Here is a 24335-nt window from a genome sequence, read left to right on the forward strand (position 1 = left end):
TTTATAAAGTGAGGGGGCAAAACTAAAATAAAGGGAATTTGTAGTTAATAGCGTACCCCTACCAAAAATTTAGTTTTATATCTTGCATAGGATCTTATTTTTGGTAAAAAGTGGTATTTCATAAGGATACAATGTCAAAAATTAAGTATAGGAAAATAAGTGTAAAATTTGGATACAGTTTATTTTATGGTATTCTTTTTTTTCTACGGAGGGGCAATATGGCACAATATCCTTTGAACACTCATATAAAGCCATTGTTGCTCAGGTGAGCGATGTGGCCCCATAGGCCTCTTGTTTTAATTGACTTTGATAATAAAAAATGAATAATTAATTTATCAAAAAATGTATAATTATCGTGACGAAGATGAATCTAGCATAATTATCACTTGATGATAAAGATTTATTTTTCTTTGTTGATATCTAGCAATATTTGATTAAAATGTTGAATTTAAAAAAGATACATATAATTATACGAAGTAAATCAGTAAACAATTTGTTTTGAAGAGGAATAATTACTTTCACCTAGTGAATTATTAAGTCAAACTTCGCTATTTCGAAGAAGTTGGGACTGTATACAAACTTCGAGAAAACCGAGCATTCGAGATATCAACAAAAAATAAGTGATTAAGAGAAATCACTTTGACATATCAGTTGTATGCGAGAAATCGGTATCTGAGATATCGAAGTTTAACATCATGAACTTAATGAACATTTAATGAACATTTTTTTCTTGAGCAGGAAGAATACAATATGGTACACAAAACCGTTACGGACCACATCCAAAGTACTTCGGAGAGCATATATTCAAATCAGTGAAGATCAACTCTAGTGGCAGGAAGAATGTCGAAAGTAAAAATAAATAAACATTTAAAAATGATTGTTATAATCACAAATATCAAATACATTATATTTTACTATCAGAGAGGTGCTTATGCTTTATAACCTTTATGATTTCACAGTGGCACAACTTTGTTATTTATATCAATATAATTTGTGAAGCTTTAAATGTAAGAAAATATTTATAATAGAAGACAGCAATATATATATATATATATATATATATATATATATATATATATATATATATATATATATATATATATATATATATATATTTCTTATAAATTGCACGACAGCTGTCCTATACATGGGATTAATCAGTTCATGGTCTGGAGTATAGATTTATTTATTAAGATGACACTATTCTAAAAGAAAAATGATGGTCATTATCCAGATAAAAGTTTAAAACATTACACATTATAACTGACTATTGCTAAAGAAACAATACGAAAGCAAAACAAAAGATCAATGTACAAAACATGAAATTAATATAATAAACAGTTTTTGCTACCATGTGTAACATGTAATATCCTTTTTTACCGGTATTATGTGCAATTTAAAATTGTGCAGCAACAAATCGGGGTTTTTTTTTTATCAAATCATCGATCAAATTAATAAAGAAAAGCGTTTAACATACATTTGAAAATATGTTTATGGTAAGAGATGGAATGCACAAGTTTTACAATTATTTGTTTTTGTTTTGTTGGGGTTTTTTTGTATGCTTGTTTTTGTTTTTGGATTTTGATTTTTTTTTTATTATAAATATTTTGCTTCATTTAAATTTTATATAATTTTATCACCTTTTATGTTTTGCTTTTATGATAGTATCGACTTTATTTAAATGAAAACACGACTTCTGTTGTTTTTCGTTTTTCTGCTAGTTTTCAACGCCAGAAAAATATTTTTAATGTAAGGCTACTATTGTTATGATTTGATTTTGTCGAATAGGCACTTTATATTTTATCAAACATGTCTTTTTGTTTTATCTGTGAACCGAAGGTTCGGGTGAGTTTTTCTGATAACCCGCTGTCCGTCGTCCGTCTACCTGTCTGTAAACCTTTCACTTTTTTGACCCCTTCTTTAAAACCACCGGTCCAATTTTAACTAAACGTGATACAAAACATTCTGATGGGAAGGGAAATTAAGGAACAAAACTTTTTTAAGGAAGATAATTACTAAACCGTTAAAGTGGGTGCTCGTTTTAAAATATCTTCTCTATAACCACCGCACCCGAAATGCTCATATTTAGACCAAAACTTTTTTATATAGTTAAGATTCTAAATTGGTAAAATTGAGACCCTTGGAATTATACTAGGGCCCCAAGGAGGGTTAAAATTTTAAAATAGAAGATATATAAAGGTGCAATACTTCTTCACAAGGAGTACCATGCTACAATTTGTGATATTACTACGCAAATATTCTAGAATAGTGTGAATCATTACATAGAAACATGTAGAGAAGCTCTTTAAATATCTTATCCTCAAGAACAGCGATGCTAAAATTTGTGGGACTACTATGCAAATATTCTAAGATAGTGTATATTCAAAATTGAAATAGCTGTCACCACACCGAAATTAGCACTAGTGCCCATATCTGGGTTGAGAGTTCAAAATTCAAACATATAGGGAAACGGTTTGAATTCAATTTGTGATATAACTATTTAAGCATTCTAAAATAGAGTTCGAGAAGATTTTAAATTGTTTATACAGTGACGTTGACAACATTGGAAATAAGCTTACGAGTTTCCATGGGTTATCCTGGTACATGTATAATATTTGTTTATAAAATTATAATTATTTAATATTTAAACATATTATGTACAATATGTATGTTTATATGTATTGTGACATGATATTAAAAAACTGTATCTATCTGTCTACCCCCAACAAATACATGGTATCCAAGATGGGTTTGAAGTTCAAAATGGTGCATATAGGAAAATGTTTCAAAGCCTCCATTCAAACAAATGCATTGCTTCATTTAGTAATAGTATTTTACAATGTATTAGCATACTAATATTTTCATATCCTCGTGCAACTTTTTGGTAAATATGTATAGTTTTGTTTACAATTCTCTTATAATAAGTTAATGTCTAGGAAATAAATGTTGGTCAGTTGATTCCTCTTAGATCTTGGGATATGGTGTCTAAATGTAGGGTTTTTTTTTTATATGTGGTATACTGTATTTTTAAATATTGATACATAAGAGATATTTTAATACTATGAAAATTATTTTTATTAAAGATTTCAAAATAGAATGATACAAAAACTATTGTTCAATAGGGCTCTTGTTTAAATATGCATTTGCAGATGTTGATGTTTTGTTATAAGAGCTGAAAACACAATCATACATTTTTCCATGCAGAGACGAATGGCTATTATCAACCAACAAAGACATCTTATAATCATTTGAATAAATTGATTAAAAAATTGGATGTTTATTTTGTAATTACAAGCACGCAATATTTTCTCTTACAAAATCGCTAGTTTTAAAAAAAAGAACTGGTCATGAGGATTAATCAATATCTACTAGATGCAACTAGCTTTCTTTTCATCATAAATACTTATTTAGAACAGAGAACTATTTTCAAATTAAATCATTATACACTTGTTGTGTCAGTAGCGGCTTGCTCTTTCACAGTTTTTAGCTTGGTTCCTTTGGATTTTGAATCGGATTTTCGCCTTGGAAAAAAAAATATGCATTTAGGTTAGAATGTAATCGTATAGCTTAGACCCAAAAATGTTCAAACGTTATATTAAAACAGTAAATCTTACTTTAATACGGAAATGTACACAATTAATCCCCCAGTGAAAAGAAATAGGGTACAAAAGACGCCTGTAACGCCAGTAAACTCAGACTTCCAGCTCTTTTCACTGTACAGAGCTTTCCAAAAATAAAGAGATTAATACGATAAATGAGAAACATTGATAATATAAATAGTCTCTATAAAGAAAATATTAAAACCAAAACTCATTAGCTAGACAATTTACCCTCTAAACAATGCTTCCCTTGCCAGCCAATAGCACAACCACCTTGACAAAATCCCGAAACGGGATGGCAGTCGTATGAAGTTTTGCAAAATTTGCTACATTGCATGTAGCATGCAATTCCGTAGTACCCATTGCTACAAACTGACAATTTGAAGTGTTAGACATTAAGATAACTTGAACTATTGATAGATACTTGAAGATTCATTGATTTGGATTTTGTATGGGTTTTTTTTTAATTCGATTGATCTTTTCATAATCAATTATCATCAATAAAGTTATCTTTTTCGAGACGAATTCACATGTAATACTAATGTTATGCTTGTTTTATCTAATAGAAAACATTATCTAAAAATGATTTCTTGTCTTTTTTGAACACTTGAAGATTAACCACTCTGAACCAAGTTTTCTATTTTTTTTCTATAGACGTCAACTATTATTTAACTTGACCTGAAACAAATATTCTACGCAAATGTGAAATAAAAAAGCATGCAAATAATTTATGGACAGCTATATGTTTTTCTTTTTCAAATTTGTAATAAAAAATATATATAATACCATCAGTACAATTTGGTGCTTTGTATCCAGGTTCACATCCATTTACACAAGTTCCGGTAACATGGTGACATGCTGTGTTGTTAAGACAATGTCCACACTTATTGCTACATCTTTCTCCGTAATATCCATACCTACATTCTAACAAAATATCAGAAATTATAAAAAAAAAAAAAAAAAAATGTCTGAATATGCTCATTGATGCTTAAAAGTCATGATGGTAAGAACAATGCTCAAGAACGGTAAAAACCACAGAAATACTAACGAACAATTCAAACGAACATTTGAAAAATAACGTGTTGCAAACAGTGGCTTTATATGTGTAATTCTCTTGTAAACAATTCAAATTACGCCAATATTTTCTGTATCACAAATATATTATACATATACATGAATGTTCTTATTCAAGAAAAGCATTCACTTTTTGAAAATCAACTATTCAAACAGTAGAATATCGAAATAAAAATTAAGATTTTTTTTAAACAAAATAAAAAAAAATATTTATACACTTTTCATTAAACAACTTATTTAAATTAATTTTGTTTATTTTATGTTACATTGTATTTGGGACATCGCATATTTATACAGCTGCCATGTGTCACAATTAAGACCCGACCTAGAGACAAATTATTTTCGTACATCAACACTAACTCTCTTCAGGAACCGAACAGAATTTTAGATAGTAATACCTTGATTGCATTTTACACTTTGGTAGCCACTGTCACACCCATTCATACAGGTTCCATCAATGTGATGACATTGTTCTGACTCCTCGCAATTTCCACATGTTAAACTACAATTATCTCCGTACGTTCCGCCATCACAAGCTTATAACAAAGATATTAATTAATCATTTATCTGTTTTTCTTTTTGTGAACAAGTAGGTCAAGATATCGTTACATTAATCTGACATTCATAGTATTGACCTTTTATAAGCAATCATGGGTAAACATGTTCAATCTTAAGAATCATATTTTTGGAAAGTATAAATCATTTTTGATAACGTGCAAGTTTTTGGTTTGTAACATCTTTACTAAATATGTTATGTTTTGCACATGGTAGCACACAATATTTTTATAAAGACTGTATGGTAGATACCTTCTGTACATTTTGGAAAACGATAACCAGGGGCACATCCTTTTGCACAAGTTCCAGTAATATGGTGACATGCTGAATTATCTTTACAATGTCCACAAATGCCGTTACATTGTTCTCCAAAATACCCAAATGAGCATTCTACAGACAAAAGGAGAAAAAAACATGTATATTGATAACTATGAACAAAGAAGTTGGACTTTGCAAAGTTGTCTACAGAAAAACCTGTCAGTATGAAAACGATTACAAAAAATGAGTATTTCCTGTTCATTCTAATTTCTAAAATTAGTTTTTTGCTTAAACGCTTTTCAACGCAACATATCCAAACAAAATCAAGCTTTACTAAAGTGTATGTGTAGAATAACGCTCTCGTGCTGTTATTTTAATCGAACAATAGGACGATGAATTATATGTAGGTTGCGCCTATTCAATATTGATATTGATTCCTCTCCATGATTCTTCGCGGTTTACAGTTCTGCATGAATAATCTAAGATGAAAATTGTTTTGTGTTTTACAAGATATCAGGTTATTTCAAAATATTGCAAAACTGCATTATATGCTTTACTTGTAATGCATATTTCCTGGACTAGAGATCTTATTAAACTAACAATAAATTGTCACCTTCAGTACATAGTAAACCCTGGTAGCCACTGCCACAACCATTCAAACACGTCCCGTTGATGTGATGACATTTCTCTAAATCGATACAGTTCCCACAGGGTGAACTACAGTTTTGACCGTAAACTCCGGGTGTGCAAGCTTTAATTAGATATTCAATGTTAAATTTGAAACCTGAATTGGTTATATATTTCGATTAACGATTACAACAATAATATGAAAGAAATGATGAAAAATATATCTCAAACATTTCATAAATGAAGTTAGTTTTCTCATACCTTTAATATATTTTACATGTATGTCGCGTACAAGTTTATTTAATGTTATTAAATTGCTTATTATTATTTTTTTTTTTTGGAAATTGATTAAGTAGGATAAATTTAAAGTATAATTGGGTTTCTATTTATTTAGAATGGAGTTTCTGTGAAAAAAGGATTTAATACCCTCAGTACAGTTTGGCGCTTTGTACCCAGGTTCACACCCCTGAACACAGGCTCCAGTAATATGGTGGCAGACAGAGTTACCTATGCAATGCCCACACTTGCTCTCACATTTCTTTCCATAAGTTCCATAGGCACACTCTGATCAATTATATAGACGTAACACATTTTCATAATAAGCATCAGCATGTCTTGATTATTACAATTACATTTTTATTTACAATCATATCACTGTTACACCAACTAAATTGATCAATAATATGAACAGCTTTACTGTTTTCATTAACTCCTTGTTTGAACAACTCTTAAGTTAAATTGTTTTGGGTGGCAATAAAAATATACACCATGTTTTAATTGCAATTAGCAACATTCCACATCTTTTGTTCTTTTGTTTGTAATGGAAAAAATAATGTATTACTATCTTGACAATACAATCCTCTCCACCCGGGGTAACACCCGCTATCACAAACGCCTGTTGTCTTGTTGCAGCTTTGACAAGTTACATTGCAGTTCTCCTGACAATTTCGTCCAAAATAATGATCTTCACATTCTTTTGAAAGGAGATATACTTTAGTATATAGTATTTTACTGTAATAGCAGAAATATTCACTGAGGATTTAATTTTGTTATTTTTTGTTATCAACGAAATTATATCCATGACGAAAGTTTAACCCAAGCATTTATTAATACATATTTGACACGCAATCGTTGTAGTGATCACGATATGACGAAATTAAATGCCAACGAAATTGCATATGGTTATAAACAACCAAACTTTACCCCAACAAAAATATGTGTTTCTTCAGTATGCATTTTAGTATTTGTCTAATTGTGACCAAAAAAATCAATACATGTTTACCGTCAGTGCACAGTAAACCGTGGAATCCACTGTCACACCCATTCATGCACGTTCCGTTGATGTGATGGCATTGTTCTGTCTCAAAACAGTGTCCACACTGGTTGCTACAATTCTCTCCATATGTCCCAACTTCACAGGCTGCAAAATGTTTTAAGGCATGATTTATATCCCTTTTAATTATTCCCAATGCATTTCCTGACTCCCATGACATGGTATTCTTTGTCAAGTAAAGAGTATAATTTTACGAAACCATTTCAATGCAACAGGTGAAGTATGGAATTTAATATTTATATTTTCCGACCTACCACTTTCACATCGATGCAAAATTAAATAAAAAGCAATAACAAAGAATCAAATACCTTCAGTACAGTTTGTTGATTTATATCCAGGTTCGCACCCTTTATCGCAAATTCCAGTAATATGGTGACATGTTGTCTGATTGAAGCAATGTCCACAACTGTTATTACACTGCAGACCAAAACTTCCGGACATGCATGCTAATGAAGAAAACAAATAAAAAACGACAATGCTCTTGCTTGATTTTAAAATCAAAATATGTTTTTGGGCGTCGTATAAATACCTTACCTATTCCGTAGCAGACAAAGATGTGAAGATAAAAAGTAATTATACATCTACACATGTTTGATCAATAACGTAACTCAATATTGATTAAAAAATATTATTACCTTATTAAATTAAGAAATAACGTAACAAACCTTCTTCGCAGAAGCTTCCCCTCCATCCAGGATGACATCCATTATCACAGACACCTGTTGTTTTGTTACAACTGTTACACGTTGTATTGCACATGTCATTACAGTTTTGTCCAAAAAAGTAATCCTCGCATTCTAAAACAAAATAATCCAACTTTTCGTTTAACATTCATTATCATCGATAGTTTTTAATTTGAGTGGCATTTTGATTGTTTTTAATAGATTGGAGTACACGTTTTATTATTCAGATACATAATGGATATCTACCATCGATGCACTTTAATCCTTGGTATCCACGATCACATCCATTCACACAGGTCCCGTTAATGTGGTGACATTGCTCTGACTCCAAACAGTTTCCACAGGGTGTGCTACAGTTCTCTCCATACATTCCCCCTTCACACGCTGTAATAAGGAAAATGCAAAATAACGTTTTAACCTTTAGGTGCTTGGTTTTCTTTTTTAGTTTAAAACACATAAAAAGGTACCGTAAGTAACATTTAATCAATCGTTTCAAATAGTATTTTTTCATTACTTTTCTTTTTTAACTCATAATAAGTAATTGCTACAGAATATTTCTAAACCTATTTAAGAAAACAAAGGATATGTGAAGAAAATCATAGATCGTCTGTATGAAATTGTACACATTTTATTTAATCATTTGATGATTTTTCTTTAGGTCAACACAAAAATGGATAAAGAAAGATGAAGGCTAAGTACATATTTATTTGAAACACAGCTTGATATTTTGAATAATTGCTGAAGTTTTAATTGAAGTTATTTGAATAATTTCTGAAAAGTCATTAACCTTCGGTACAGCTTGGTGCTTGGTAACCTGGCTCGCACCCTTGTTCACAGACTCCAGTGACATGATGACATGTTGTTTGATGAAGGCAATGTCCACACTGACTACTGCATCCCTCGCCAAAAAATCCAAATGGACAATCTAAAGAAAACAACATAAATCAGTGAAGGAATTGTTACACAATCTTAAAATTTATCCCTAATGGTAAGAAAATATTAAGCTCATTATAACATAGCTACTGTTTTGCCTAATAGATATATCTTTATAACTGAATAGTAACATATGTTTTTGTTTTAAGGATAAAAACAATGTTAAAATCACAATAATTATTGTTTTTGAAATTGGAAACAAAACAACCATATATTTAATATTCATTAATGAAATTGAAGTTTTTAAGGTGTAAAGAATTTTGCTTCTTTTTATAAATCGTTATATTAACAGTTGCTTTTAAAAAACATCCTCAATTATAAACAAATTGTTACCATTTTGGCAATACTGTCCTGTCCATCCAGGAAAACATACACTATCACATACACCTGTTGTCTTGTTGCAGCTTCTGCATGTTACATTACAGATATGCTCACAGTTCCGTCCAAAAAAGTTATCTTGACATTCTACAAGAAAGTGACAAACATTATTTTTTTTGTAATACGTAGTTGTAATAAATAGTATTTTCCTAAAAAAAAACAACACTGTTACCTTCTGTGCAGTTTTGGCCTTGGTAACCACTGTCACAACCATTCATACAGGTCCCGTTGACATGATGACATTGCTCTGATTCAAAGCATTTTCCACAAGGTATACTGCAGTTATATCCGTACATGTCACCGTCACAGACTGTAACACAGTAGATAAAAAAAAATTCAATATCTTTTCTAAATTAACTGTTGTATTTATCTGTTACTGCACATAATCACATCTCGTCACTGTTAAATACGAAATTAACAATGACTCATTCCCATATAAGAATTAATTATTTAATTGTTTGTATTATTTTGACATGTTTACTCGTTAATCATTATATATAACACGATCAATTAAACGTATTTTACATCCATTAATTCACCACCCTGATGACGTTTGTAAAATATGTATACCTTTAACCACAGGATTCAATGTAGTCTTAAAGAATAAAATATCGAGCCAACAATGTCAAGTCAAATGACAACTTTCTTACACAAAAGTAAAATCTAATAAATTTCTTTTATAAAGAAATATTTAGTTACTTAAATGAATGTAAAAAGACAATGGATGTATCTAATTTATCAGACATCAAGTTTGCACGGCAGCCATTGTGGAATAACAATTTGTTTCAATACAAGGGCAAAACATTATGTTTTCAGAATTGGATAGCGAGTAATATTTTGTATGTAAAAGATGTATTTAATGAAAATGGTGTGTTTAAATCATTACAGGAATTTTCAGATATTCTGTCAAATAAATCCAATTGGTTGTGTGAATATAATATAATTCGAAATGTAATTAAGAACAAGAGTATTTTGTTTGATATGAAATGCTGTGTTTTTACTAGAACAGACTTTGTAAATACATTCAATTTTCATAACGGTGTTCATTGTATCTTAGAGAAAAAATGTAATTTTTACTACGAAAATATGTTGTCAAGAAAGTTCAAACCTCCTTGCCATCAATCTTATTTAAGCAGAAATTATTGTGTAAATAAAGAGTATTGGCCAAGCATCTATGCAAATAAGATAAAGAACATGGTTGACAAGCGTTTAAGTGAATTCAATTACAACCTGCTTAACAATATCTTATGTACCAATTCTTTTTTGCAAAAATGTAAAATAAGACAAAATGCAAAATGTGACTATTGTGACATCTCAAATGAAGATATTAAACATCTTATTTTTGATTGTGATAATGTCAAACAGATATGGCATAATTTGAACAATGCTTTAAATTTTACTGTTAAATGGAAACATGTTGTAATTGGTTTTTATGTTGAAACTAGCCCAAAAGTATTGGATGTAGAATAAAAAACCAGTGTCAAGATAGTTTAGAATTAAAACAATTTGTTAAAAAAAAATTTATTTAAGGATATGGAAATCATGCTAGATTTTTGAAACCTGAATTTGTTTAAAAATATGGTAAAGCGTTTGACAAACCTGTTATAAATTACTTTTGTTCTGTTATTCTCATTATTATTATAATGATGCCAATTTTCCTCATACCCGGGATATCTGGCTTTTGTAAATGGGTATTGTTGTTGAAGTGAAATAAAGCATAATTAAAAAAAAAAAATCTAAAAAATACTATTTTAATGTTACAAAGTATACCTTCAGTACAGTTTGGTGCCTGGTACCCAGGCTCACAACCTTGTTCACAGACTCCAGTGACATGATGACATGTTGTGTTGTTTAGACAATGCCCACAACTGCTGCCACATTCCTCTCCATAATATCCATCAGAACATTCTGAATAATTGATTATCTGTATTTGACCATGTGACAAATATGTGTTTGACAAATCAAAATAACAACAGACATCAGCCAAATCAGTATAAAGAATTTAGAAAAAATGTATGCACTAGAAAACAGTTCAAAGTAAAAAAAAAAAAGAACTTGTTCAAAAATCATATCTGGTAGTTTAGTTGAATAAAAACTTTGTATTCCGAATTAAGGCTCTATAAACTGACAACCTTACTTTCTGTACAAAGAACACCTTGGTAGCCACTGTTACACCCGTTTATACACGTTCCGTTGATGTGATTGCACTGTTCCGACTCAAGACAGTGTCCACAAGGTAGGCTGCAATTTTCTCCATACTTTCCTCCGTCACAACCTTCATTAAAAAATTAATATTTGTTTTAGTTAATATGTATGAATAAGAAATGCCAAAAAAAGAAGAAATAAACTCAAATCACAAAAGATAACACCTATGATTGATTTATCATAAAACTTGATCTAATCTGATGGTGTGTGTGTACCATTTATAAGTTAATCAATCAAAAGTTATTTTCTTTGTAAATTGAGCTACATTGCTACTTTGAAGTTAAAACTGTCTTATATATCTAGAGAGTCACCTTCTGTGCAGTTTGGTTCTTGATAACCAGACTGACATCCTTCGTTGCATGATCCAGTTACATGGTGACATGTTGTGTTGTCTAGACAATATCCACAAATGCTTCCACACTCTTCCCCATAATATCCTGCTATACATTCTAAACGAACGAAATTTATCATTACTTCCACTGAATTTATGGGTTTTTTTTGGGCTTGAACAAAATGCAAAAATACTATCTTTGAATACTATTGTGTCTTTCATAGCTTACAAGATATTCATATAAAAATTCGTTGTAGATCCCAAAACAAAACATTACAAAATACATTGGTTTAATATTTGAAAAACAATATAAGATACATTACTGTTTTATTTGTAAATATTTCAAAAATACAAATATTTACAACTAATATTGTTAAATGTGCAGATATGCTTTAATTGTTATAATACATATCTACTCATTTATAGGTATTACTTTATTACTTACTTTCTTGGCCCGAGATTGTTGCATATTGTTAATAGGCTGTTACGTAACGGGAATTAGATGAAGAAAAAAATCCGCCAAATTTACCGATATTAAGGTAGCTCGCGGGTTTACTGCTTGCGAGAAAACCTACCCTGAAAATTTGTCCGCGTGATCGATAGATTTCAATGATTTATTTCTAAAATTTATTTGAGATTCGTCTGCGTAGTAATAATTTTATCGTGATTCAAACACAGTGTCGCTGATAAAATCAAGCAACGCCATTTCAATGAAATGTATAGTAAAATGCATATCTTAGTCGAAAACCGCATTTCAAAACTATGCTTCAAACTTTTAAACGATCTAGACGAACTTAATTTTACTCAACACAATAACAGAAGAGATTATTATGAATCGAATCATAGAAAAAAATCAATATGTGTTCTCGGCCAATTTTTCGTAAAACAACTTTAAAGATTTAAAAGATTTCACAAAATCCTATATTCTTATCACGACGTTAGCCCGACGTTATCAATTTCTTTCGTCTGAGAACCAAATATGAAAATGCGCTGGTTGACCAGACTAACTGATTTACACATATTAGAACATGCAAATCTAATTAACATTATTATGAATGTTTTCGAATGCATAAAGGATATTAATGTAAGTTTGTGAAGGGAAGAAATATGGCTACTTATATTTTCAATGAGTCAGTCATGCATTCAATGCAAAAATAATTACCATACACGTATTGACATATAAAAAAGTTTGTAATCGCATAATTACGATAACTAGCTAAAGCCAAAATGATTTTAATAGTTAGATCGGTATTTGAAAATACAGAATTCATAATTGTGAAACGAGCGAAGTTAATGCATACGGTTCAATTTATTTACAATGTACTTGTCTAAACAACAAATTAAAGAGTTCCAACGCACACTCATACCTTATAGAACTCAATGCGACAATGTATGTCATCTTTAAATTTTTAGCACTTGATAATTATAAATGTTTTCTATAAACTGCAATTTAGCTTTTTGAAATATTTTATTTTATGTTTCTAAAGATCATTTGTTATTTCTAAAAGAATTGTATGAGTTTGTTATGACGGTCAACTCTTTACGTCGAATCCTATTGTGACGTCAGCAAACCCGCGAGCTACGTTAAGCAAGTTACTTCGGTGGTATTATTAGTGTACTTAGTAATTGGTATTGTATTGAAAATTAAATTACTTAGGCACAACAATAAAGTTTTAACCTTCATGTTAGACAAAAAAATAAAAAATATTTGAAGGCGAATACGTCTTCTTGGCAGAAAAGGTATTTAATGATTATATACATGTCTCAAAAGAGCATTCTCAAGTTTGAACAGATGAACTACCTTTGTGACAAAATTCTCCTCTCCATCCAGAAAGACATCCAGTGTCACATACGCCTGTCGATCTGTTGCAACTTTTACAAGTTGCATTGCAGCTACTGTTACAGTTTTGTCCGAAAAAGTTTTCCCCGCATTCTATAAAAAAGTTTGAAAACGGCGATAAAGGGTTCTGTATGTTGAATAAATGATAAGTTCTTTGTCATAATATTTTATCAGCCAACATGTCGCTGTATATATTTACCCTCAGTGCAGCTGATCCCTTTGTATCCACGGTCACACCCATTTAAACATGTTCCGTTTACGTTATCGCATTGCTGCGACTCAAAACAGTGTCCACAAGGCGTACTACAATTGTCTCCATACATCCCATCAGTACAAGCTAACAATTTTAGTATATTTTCATTTCAAAATGATTAATATCCATACAGTGTCTGACTAACAGAAACCTCATAGATAGCAACTCAATGAAAATAGCAAGGATTAAGTGAATGACCATACAAGTATTTTAACATATCTTCAAATAAAAAGAAATTATTTCTTTTTCAAACAAATTACGCTGATGTCATAACATTGAAAAATATTTCGACTTTAACACGTTTTTGTTTTTTGCTTTCTTTTATTCAATGATAAATGTAATATCCGTTACCAATTGTACAGTTTATTCCTTGGTACCCAGGTTCACAACCTTTGAGACAATATCCAGTAATATGTTCACATGCGCCATTATCTAAACAGTGACCACATATGCTACCGCACTGTTCACCATAAAATCCGGCCTTACACTCTAATGCAACAAAAATGACCTTTGTAGATGTATCACCATTAATCATATTAAAATTTTGTTTTACTAGAAATATTGTTGAATATTATACAGATTGGATCTATGTTGTGTTAACAAAGCTGCACATGTAAGTAAATGTTTGCTTTTTTTATACTGCAAACTTTGACAATTTAAAAATATATGTATTGACTTTCAAAATCAAAAGAAAACAACCGTATTTGAATTATTGTCCTGATGTTTTACCTTCTGTGCAGTGTAAACCATGATAACCAATATCACACCCGCTCATACAGGTTCCGTTGATATGGTGACATTGTTCTGACATGATACAGTGTCCACAAGAGAGGTTACAATTTTGCCCATACATCAGACCTGTACATTCTGTAACAACAGCAAAAATATCATGATATATTTCAAATATCTCCAATTAGTAATATAAATATATGTCACTTAAAAAGGTTTATTCAAAATCTATTATGAATTTGACGATTATTTTAATTTGAGATTCAACAGTTTAGTGCAAATATATCCTAAACAATATTCTAGTACTAAACTCATTAAATGTGATATGATAAAGACTGCTCAAAACCAAACGTGCTCAAGATCCATCGAATGGATGATTCAATGGTTTGACAAATGTTCAGCGATAATTTACCTAAATTGAACATTTCATTGGTATTGGAACAAGGTGTTTTCACTTTGAAGCAAATTTCTTTCAAAAGCAAATTTTTTTTTGATTTACTCGATAGAGATATTTACCCTCAGTGCAGTTGTGCTCTTGATACCCGGGTTCACATCCCTCAGAACATGTTCCATTCACATGATGACAGTTTGTGTTGTTTAGACAATTACCACAGTTATTGCTGCAATGTTCGCCATAAAGTCCAGCTGGACATTCTAAAGAAATGAACATTTAAATTATATATTATCTTAAGAATATCATGAACATTTTTGTTTTAGGGGAAGATCCTACCAATTAATTGTTTAACACCAAGAGTTAAAAAAATGTATACAAATTTTGTTTGTCAATTTACAAATTATACATGGGAATCGTTAAAGAAAATATTGAACTATGAGGCTGTTTGTCCATTTTTCTTCACTATTACCTTTTACGAAAAGATCAACATGAGGTAATTGAAGGAAGACAAACACTATCTTATGGGTAAATACCTGTTTCACAAAATTCCCCTTCCCATCCAGCATAACAGCCGTTATCACAAACACCTGTACTTTTGTTGCAGCTTTTACACGTTACATTGCATTCTTCTTTACAATTTAGTCCAAAGTAGTTTTCATCACATTCTTTCATAAGAGATAAAAACATTACAATTACAATGTTTTAACACAAAAAGACAATAATCATTTATCACTAGGGGGAAAACTCACCTTTTGTACATAATAAACCTTGGTATCCTCTGGTACAACCTTTCAAACACGTCCCATTTATATGGTGGCACTGCTTTGACTCGTAGCAGTTACCACAAGGTACACTACAGTTATCTCCGTACATTCCACCATCACAAACTAATGAAAAATGACAAGTACACAAAACATTTTAGGCTTGAAGTGTTCATTTTTTCGCCATGTACAATTTGATCTTTAAATAAATTGGTTGATTATTGTATAATTTCATTTTTTTTAAGTTCTCTGCTGTAGGAAGAAAGAATATATATCTTATGTTTTAAGTTGAATCATACCTATACTACAGTTGGGTGCTCGGTAACCAGACTCACAACCTTGATCACAGATTCCCGTGACATGGTGACATGCTGTGTTGTTTAGACAATGCCCGCAACTATTGCTGCACGCATCTCCATAAAAGCCAGCCATGCATTCTATTGATATTGATGTTTTCACAAATGATAAATACGCTATTGAAGTACTGTTAATACACATAAAACCGTATATAGGTTTGAAACAAGATACCTAAATACATTTACAGTGTAGACTCATGTAAGAATGAACATAAAGTAATTGGAATCTTGACATTTGGTAAAATACGTGAGTGTATGATAGGATAATTGACGAAAATATTCATACATCATTTAAATCAAGACAATGTTTGCTAAACCTGTATGAATTTTGATGATGATTAGAAATTAATCAAACACTTTTTGAGTGAATATATTGTACATTCTCCTGTATGCCAATTCATTAAAAGTTATTAGATAAGGTCCATTTTTGTCCTTTGAATGAAACAAAATTGCTAAAATACATTAACATCCAAACAAAATTGAATTCAAAATTCAGGAAAAGAAGATTGAATTTATTATCCTATATGCATATTCTTTAAATCATATTAAATTTGATATAAGCAATAGTGTTGGATAAGACGTGACTTCAAATGGAATGTGCAAAAAGGTATTTTCTTATCAAATGCTTGTCATTTCTCAATTGTAACGGAATTATCTGATCCGCACCAAACCAATAATATTCAAAATACTGAAGTACTGACGGGAGTTGATTTTATCGATTATCATTTATTCAAAATCAACGATATGTGATTTTGCATGGCAAGTAGTATCAGTAATCAAAATATTTCTGAGAAATTGTATGGATCCAGGCAAGATTGAACTCTTGTCTTGTTCAACCAAACGCTCGGCTGTCTCCGTTTATCTCCAACAAGCAAGAGAGACTCTGTTTTGTCGGATATTAACGGAGACAGCCAAGCGTCTGGTTGAAAGAGACTACATTGAACTCTATCGTAGGTATACATACGACTTTAAAAAATATCTAAATTGTTTGTACAATTTAAAATCTTATTATTTTCATGGTATTAATAAATGAGTTTTCCTGAAAAACAATGCTTTAGAATACATAGCATCGAATTAATCGATTATTTTCAAGAACTAAGTGTTGTCAGCGGTATTGATTTGTGCTAAGGTCCAAACACTGTTTCACTTTCGTTTTGCCCGAGTAGGTGCATAGGAGAGTTGATTAAAATCAACTCCAGAAAACTCATTCTTATTATACTGGTATTTAATGGAACTCCAAGTATTATCAAAGATAAGTAAAATCGTTATTTTTGTAGAAATAATCTAGATTATTATAATATCTTAACACAATAATTAAATGTTATATTTATACCATTAAATGCTAACATTAAATTTCAAATCAGAATTGAAATGTCGTCAAAATTTATACTTGTCGATTCTCTTTTTCTAAATATCGACAAAATTTTCTCCTCATCATAAAAGCCTACGTTTACAAAATGATTGAATCAAAGATTTCCTCTTGTTAAAATTGGCAATTTGACAAAAAAACCTAATTTGACGGGAAAAGCCGCAGTTAACTGGACAAATAACAGGAAAATGTTTTCAACGAGAGGTGACTGTCGAGGTAACTTTTAACATTATGAGACTAAATGTTTTACCCTGTTGACAGTACTGCCCACCCCATCCAGGATAACACCCATTATCACATACACCCGTTGTTTTATTACAGTTTCTGCACGTTTCATTGCATCTTTCACGGCAATTCTGTCCAAAATAGTTGTCCTCACATTCTTTTAAAACAAAAAAAATTATTTAAGTACATTTTAATAAGAAAGTTTACGAGAAAAAAATTAATGCTTCGTTCATATTATGAGCTAACCGTCTGTGCAATTTGATCCTGTAAAGCCGCTATCACACCCATTCATACAGGTTCCGTTTATATGATGGCATTGTCGTGACTCCAGACAGTGCCCACAAGGTATGGCACAACCATCCCCGTACATTCCACCGTCACATGCTGTAATAAAAAGCCTTATCATGATAAAACGTCATAGCATGTGGTAAATTTATTTACTGAAGTAACTGCTTTTATATATTCATATCAATCCGGTGTTGCAAATATAAACATTCTGAATCATTACAGAAACTTATTTAAAATTGAACTTTAAATTATTGTTTTAAAAATAGGTAATGTGCATCTCATTATCCGGAAGAAAAAAAAATAAAGTGGTAGAAAATTACTTGCATACCTAATGTGTTTTAAGTCATTTACGGTGAGAAGATTGCTTTTATTTCAGCCTCATGTTGTGTTTTAATTATGTAAATGCAATCGTTTTCAGTATTTTTAAAAGTTTAAACGATGCAAAGTAAAAGGTAGGAAGTAGACAATGTTTTTAAAATGCTGCACATAGTTAATTGATTATGTTATCACGCTGTCTACTTCTAAATTTCACTTCCTTATTTACTATATATATAGATACAACTGCATGTTGATTGAATCCCTGAAAAAACCCCAGTAGTCAACCGTATTACCAGATATTGACAATAATTGCAAATTATGAGACAAGCATATTGCTAATATTTAACAGGTTTTAGAGGAGGGGTATCTAAATCCAGGACGACTTACAATCGATTATTAAAATGAAAATATTTCTCATAAAAAGTTTTAATCTCACCTGTATTACACATAACGCCTTTCCATCCAGCTTTACAACCAAACTCACAGACACCTGTCCTTTTGTTACAGCTTCTGCAGTTTGCATTGCACGTGTATCTGCAGTTTGGTCCAAAATGGTTAGTGTCACATTCTAATGAAAAATATCAGGTTTGAATATATGATCCTTGTCTGTTCCCCTACATGAACGTGTAATATTCAAAACGTTACCTTCTGTGCAACTGGAGCCCTGGTACCCACTGTCACACCCATTCATACACGTTCCATTTATGTGATGACATTGCTCTCTGGTAAGGCAATGCCCACATGATATACTACAATTTTCTCCGTACATATGATTTGTACAATCTGAAAGCCAGTATACATTGTAAGACTCTATTGCTGTGTAAAAGTGAATATAGTATTATATCTAAATGAAAGGTATAGAACAAAGTGTGTATTATGTAGAACTAGTAAATATAATAATAATTACAATCTCCACAATTGTTGCCCTGCCAGCCTGGATAACAACCCCGGTCACATGCACCATCGACATTGTTACACCCTTTACAAGTGTTGAAACATTGTGAGGCACAATCTTGTCCAAAGAATCCATAGTTGCATTCTTCAAACATAAACCAAACAATTTTTATAAACCTTGACCCTTTAAATATAACTCGTATAAACAGGTATATCACTAGTAAATCTCCTTGTGAAAACAATTACAAATCATTTTATTGACACTGCCATTTCGAAGCCCTACAATCTTTGCAAAGGTTGCAAAAAACCTAATTCCCTAATCAGTGTGAATAATTACCTAATTCACACTGATGACCTTGATAACCCGCTTTACATCCCTCGCAGGTGCCTGTCTCTGTTTGACAATACCGGCAGTTGGCATCTGGGCATGGAATGGAACAGTTTGTTCCGTAATATCCAATTCTAGGGCAGCCTGAAACAAAGTCTTTATTTTGTTTCAACAATATTACATTTCCTAATTCATCACACTATGCTTGTATTTCAATGCTTAAATATCATACTTTTGTAAAGGTAGATTATCATTACTTCAAAAAAAAGTTCTAATGTCTTTATGTACTGTATACATGTATGTATATAAAAGGAACACCGATAGAAGGGATATATTTATTGCATTGTCAGTAGCTGCTATATCACTAGGCCTTCGTTAATTGAACAATTTCATTATCTTTTTCTTATTAAAATCTTCGTACCGGCACACGCATTTTGGTTCTTAAGTTGCATCTTGTACCTTTCATCATATTTTTCGACATTATTTACATCTTTAGCATAAAAACTACGAAATTAAACAGATTTGTTTGTTTTAATTAATTGAAATCAACTTAGATTATGTCACCTTACCAAAAACCTCTAGTTCACAAAGCTCATTAAACGCATAGGAAGAATAATCGGCAGGGTAGGTAACACCTAATAGTCTCTCGTTGTAGTAGATAACGTATTGTCCATGTAAAGGACAGGTGATGGTGAATATAGCAGGTATAGTATCTCTCGTAAAGTTTTCGTCTTTGAAACACCGTCTTCCTTGTAGTCTGTCTGTTGTATTGGAGACGTATACAGAAAACCCTAAAAATCTTGCTGTGTACCCATTATTTCTATCTGGAAGTAGCAAAATATAGATTAATAAGAGAATGTGTTGCAGCCTTCTTATATTCGTAAGCAACTATAGAAATGATAGTCGCTAAAAATACTAATTATTTGATTTATTTACTGAAAAAAGTGAATAAAGTCACTACCCAAGTCTTGTTTTTGATATGATGTTATTGAATAATCAATCATAAAAACAATTTGAGGTACCCACCCCACGTAACATTGTCCGTCCTGTAATATATGGTTATATGATGGATGCTGTGGATGGTGCCAAAGTCCACCCACCACTGAGCTGTACGTTGGTCATTAGCTGACAATGTACATTGACCGTTCAATCCTCTAAAATCTGATTTGAGTCCATCTACGGCATTACTGGCATCAAATCTGTCGTCACCCGGATGGTACTGGTAAAGCTGGTAAGCTGGTTTGTTGAGGGCAATATTCACTTTGAATGTAGACAGGCACACTAATCAAATTTGATATTTAACAAAAGAAGCACAATGAAAACATCTTTTTGGCGTGTGTCAATTTTTTGGGGCGTGAACATTTTCGCATATTGTAATTGTAGAATGGGCGTCTATAAATATTGCTAACAAAGCACATAAAACCATTGCAGAAAAATATTCCGAAAAAACTTCACTTTATAAGGAATGAACAACATTGGTCAGTTTAAGAGTAACATAACCTCAACTAATTAAGTTGGCAATCAAATGGGTATTAATTTTTCTTTAAAGAAATAGTTTAAAATCTAACAAAACTGAGTTAATAAAATTAATCTTAAGGCATCTCATTCCTAACGTTTTCATTTCATTGCGAGATGATCAGTAACTTGTAAATGAATATGATTTTATTTTTTTTAATTACCAGAATCATTATTATTCTAAAATAACACAACATTGATCAAGAAAATGAATTTGAACTCAAGAAACAAACAAGTTTGGGGGGAACTATTTTTTCGTGCGGAAGTTTTTTTTTAGACGAAAATGACAGATACAAGCAATTAAATGAATTTTCAATATACTTTTCTTTTTATTATTCTAAATTCATTATTCTCATTTGTAACATCTGATTCGTTTTAAAACCTTTTTATAGGCTTCTTCATTTCATGTACAAAATTAAATCTTTAAAGAGTGATAGACATTTAGAATAAATTAATGCAAATATATAAATGTTTGAACAATAAATGTTTGAATTTTTAAAGCCAAATTTTGCGAGAATTTTATCGTAGGAGCCCTTTAGCTAAAATTTGACACCTTTGACCACCATGCTTTATTATGTCAAAATGATACTAAATAGATATTTAGACAAACAAAAAGTCTTTATTTAAAATTAAATTGTAACTATTATAGAAATTGTCTACTTTAAGTGCAAAAAGGTCTAACAAAAAACTATGCAGTTTCAAACAATTTTTTTCGCAATTCCTCTATTTCGCATGGCCACTGTGCATAATTAAAAACAATGTTTAAAGGAGAAAGTTTGCTTATTCAAAATACTGACAACAAAACTTAATCATATTTTAATTGCATTTTAGGTTCAAAAAGGTCAAACGCAGAGAAATGAATACTGACTCCCTTTACCTTTGTATTTTTAAGTGTGTTTTGACTACAGATTATTGATACAAGAACCTTGATTCACTAAGAAAACTAAGAAACTGTTTGTTTAGTTGTATAGAACAAAAAGCGAAGAGAAAGACAGAGACGAAGAGAAACAGAGTATTGGGGACAATCAGATACAGACAGGGAGAGACAGAGGGAAGAAACAAAAGTAAAATTATATCAATAAAAATGGCTTTCATTATCACTCAAGTTGGCATTAATTAAATTATTTTTTATAAAATAATGTTTCAAAATAAAAATGTACAATTTATCCAACTGATGGTTGACTTAACATTAAATGAGTATCAAGACTATGCCGTCCTTTGATCATTCATTCGATTTAAGTGCCTTGTTTTATCATGTGATTGTATCATTTTGCCATTACCACATTACCCAAAGGACACAACCTACATTTTAAGAATGATGATTTTAAATAGCATTCATCAACAACACAATGTTTAAAAAACTAGTTTATGTACTAGACTTCTAACATTTTTTCTTATATGATTACATAAAGAGAGAAACAAAAGGGACCCACCATAAGCATTGGTAAAAGCCAACAGTCCCAACAATGGTATCAGTGGATTCATGTTTTTAAACATACACGTATTGGGAGCAGGAAATTATATATATTTTTGAAACAAAAGGTGTCATATAGCAGGAAGTGTTATCGTATAGGAAGTAAAATATACGATAAAAAGGAACAATAAAGAAAAGATACGAAAATGAATTTAAAATCTCTGTTATAAGTTTTTTGCGCATTTACTTGAAAAAATTAAATATCATATGATTCAACATCTGTACAATATCAGTTATATCATTTCACCTATCAGATGTCACATCAGACAAATTTTTAAGCTACTTTTCATAATTTGATAATGAACTGTAGACCAGGACATATTTATAAACTATATTATTCATGTACATACAACATCATTTCTGTAACAGTGCCAATACGAAAATTTCCTTTTAAAAAAGGGAGGAAGAAATTGTTAATATAATATTTTTTATACAAGATATACAGTAATTTCTAACATTTGGAGATGTGACCACTTTTTCATCTGTCTTAAAAAATGCCATCCTTTTTTTAAGACGCGCTTTTTTAAAACTAACATTAACATTAAAGTAACATTACTATATTTACTAGTGTTGAAACTTTAAGGAATATATAACTGTATTTTGGATGTCATTGCTGTTATCTCTCAGTATTTTGAATTATATATATATATATATATATATACACACGGTAAACAGCAGTTAAATCAAACTTGTATCAGATCAGGTTTGTTTTGTTATTTTATGATACCAAATAACTATGAAATACTCCCTTAGTAAAGGAATTGATGAACAATACACTCTTTTTTTTCAATTAAAACAAAGATATCATGTTTAATGTTTTTAAATAGTAACATATGATAATTTTTAATCTCATTATAAATAAAATGCTATTTTACACCTCTAAAGAAAAATACGTTACCTAATCATATCTTATATTGTTCCCTTAACATCTTTTTTACATGTTCAGCCCATTAACCACAAATATAACCGTTTTTAACCGTCATAAAAGAATATATTAAGAATGACTAAGCTAATGGCCTACCTGTTCATTCTTCGTGACACACCTGTGTTTTAAATAGATAAGATCGGTTTTGTTTATAAATTTTCCCATTTGTAATCAAAGGCTGAATTTATAGTGATGTTTAGAAATTGATGTGTATGTTTGTTTTATTTAACATGTTAAGCAGAAAATTACATGATTTTATTCTAAGTCAAGTTTACAAATACACAAAAAAGATATATTATTACAAACGAGAGAAAATTCTACGTAAAAAGCAAAATACATATTTGCTCAATATTCAAGTCTAAATGACACATACAGACGCTGAGAGATGTAAACACCTTATAATTCACGGAAATAAAACACAGGAAAAAACCCTTAAAAATAGAAAAGACTTAACAAAAGACAAAAATAGTATACACGCGTAAAAGAGAAGTAAAAACAAAAATACGACGTAAAACACAAAATACAAGGAACAGTAAATATGATTAAATCAAAACAAATATAAATTAATATCATCATTATATGATACGGATAAATAAATAGGAAGGTTTCATGTACGTAAAATTTTAAACATTAAGTAAATAAAACGGGTTCCTGCAGCCCTGCCAATGTGACGCTTGTGAAAAAGAGAGT

The 24335-nt window shown here is 30.7% G+C and overlaps 2 protein-coding genes across 2 annotated transcripts in view; one reads left to right on the top strand and one right to left on the bottom strand.

The window, feature by feature from the left end:
- Positions 1 to 3272, top strand: part of LOC105322916 (receptor-type tyrosine-protein phosphatase alpha) — a 38825-nt gene extending 35553 nt beyond the window's left edge. Inside the window, exon 30 of the mRNA XM_066085211.1 lies at positions 739 to 3272. Coding sequence (XP_065941283.1) covers positions 739 to 816 — 78 coding nt within the window. The 3' untranslated portion in view covers positions 817 to 3272. The remainder of the gene's footprint in view (positions 1 to 738) is intronic.
- On the bottom strand, positions 2926 to 22732 carry LOC105322737 (multiple epidermal growth factor-like domains protein 6). Its single transcript, XM_066085158.1, has 36 exons — positions 22680 to 22732; positions 20758 to 20991; positions 20301 to 20555; positions 19741 to 19875; positions 19417 to 19548; positions 19155 to 19292; positions 18946 to 19077; positions 18150 to 18287; positions 17929 to 18060; positions 16253 to 16390; positions 15942 to 16079; positions 15726 to 15857; positions 15315 to 15452; positions 14799 to 14936; positions 14421 to 14558; positions 14016 to 14153; positions 13778 to 13909; positions 11957 to 12094; positions 11578 to 11715; positions 11211 to 11348; positions 9613 to 9750; positions 9396 to 9527; positions 8917 to 9054; positions 8376 to 8513; positions 8112 to 8243; positions 7755 to 7892; positions 7396 to 7533; positions 6955 to 7086; positions 6540 to 6677; positions 6100 to 6237; positions 5481 to 5618; positions 5072 to 5209; positions 4386 to 4523; positions 3831 to 3971; positions 3615 to 3723; positions 2926 to 3521 (listed from the first exon to the last, which is right to left on the bottom strand). The coding sequence occupies exons 1-36, from the start codon at positions 22729 to 22731 to the stop codon at positions 3440 to 3442; spliced, it is 4962 nt and encodes a 1653-aa protein (XP_065941230.1). The 5' UTR covers position 22732; the 3' UTR covers positions 2926 to 3439.
- Positions 22733 to 24335: the final 1603 nt, after the last annotated feature.

The sequence above is a fragment of the Magallana gigas genome, chromosome 1 (assembly GCF_963853765.1).
Source record: "Magallana gigas chromosome 1, xbMagGiga1.1, whole genome shotgun sequence".
NCBI lineage: Eukaryota > Metazoa > Mollusca > Bivalvia > Ostreida > Ostreidae > Magallana > Magallana gigas.

Excerpts from the sequence above, each read along its gene's own strand:
- LOC105322737 (XM_066085158.1), bottom strand. The coding sequence starts at position 22,731 with ATGAATCCACTGATACCATTGTTGGGACTGTTGGCTTTTACCAATGCT. Across the intron at positions 12,095-13,777 it reads AGGAGAATTTTGTCACAAAG|AATGTATAGCAGGATATTAT; the intron begins GTAGTTCATCTG and ends TCGTTCGTTTAG. Across the intron at positions 3,724-3,830 it reads AGGGAAGCATTGTTTAGAGG|CTCTGTACAGTGAAAAGAGC; the intron begins GTAAATTGTCTA and ends ATTTTTGGAAAG.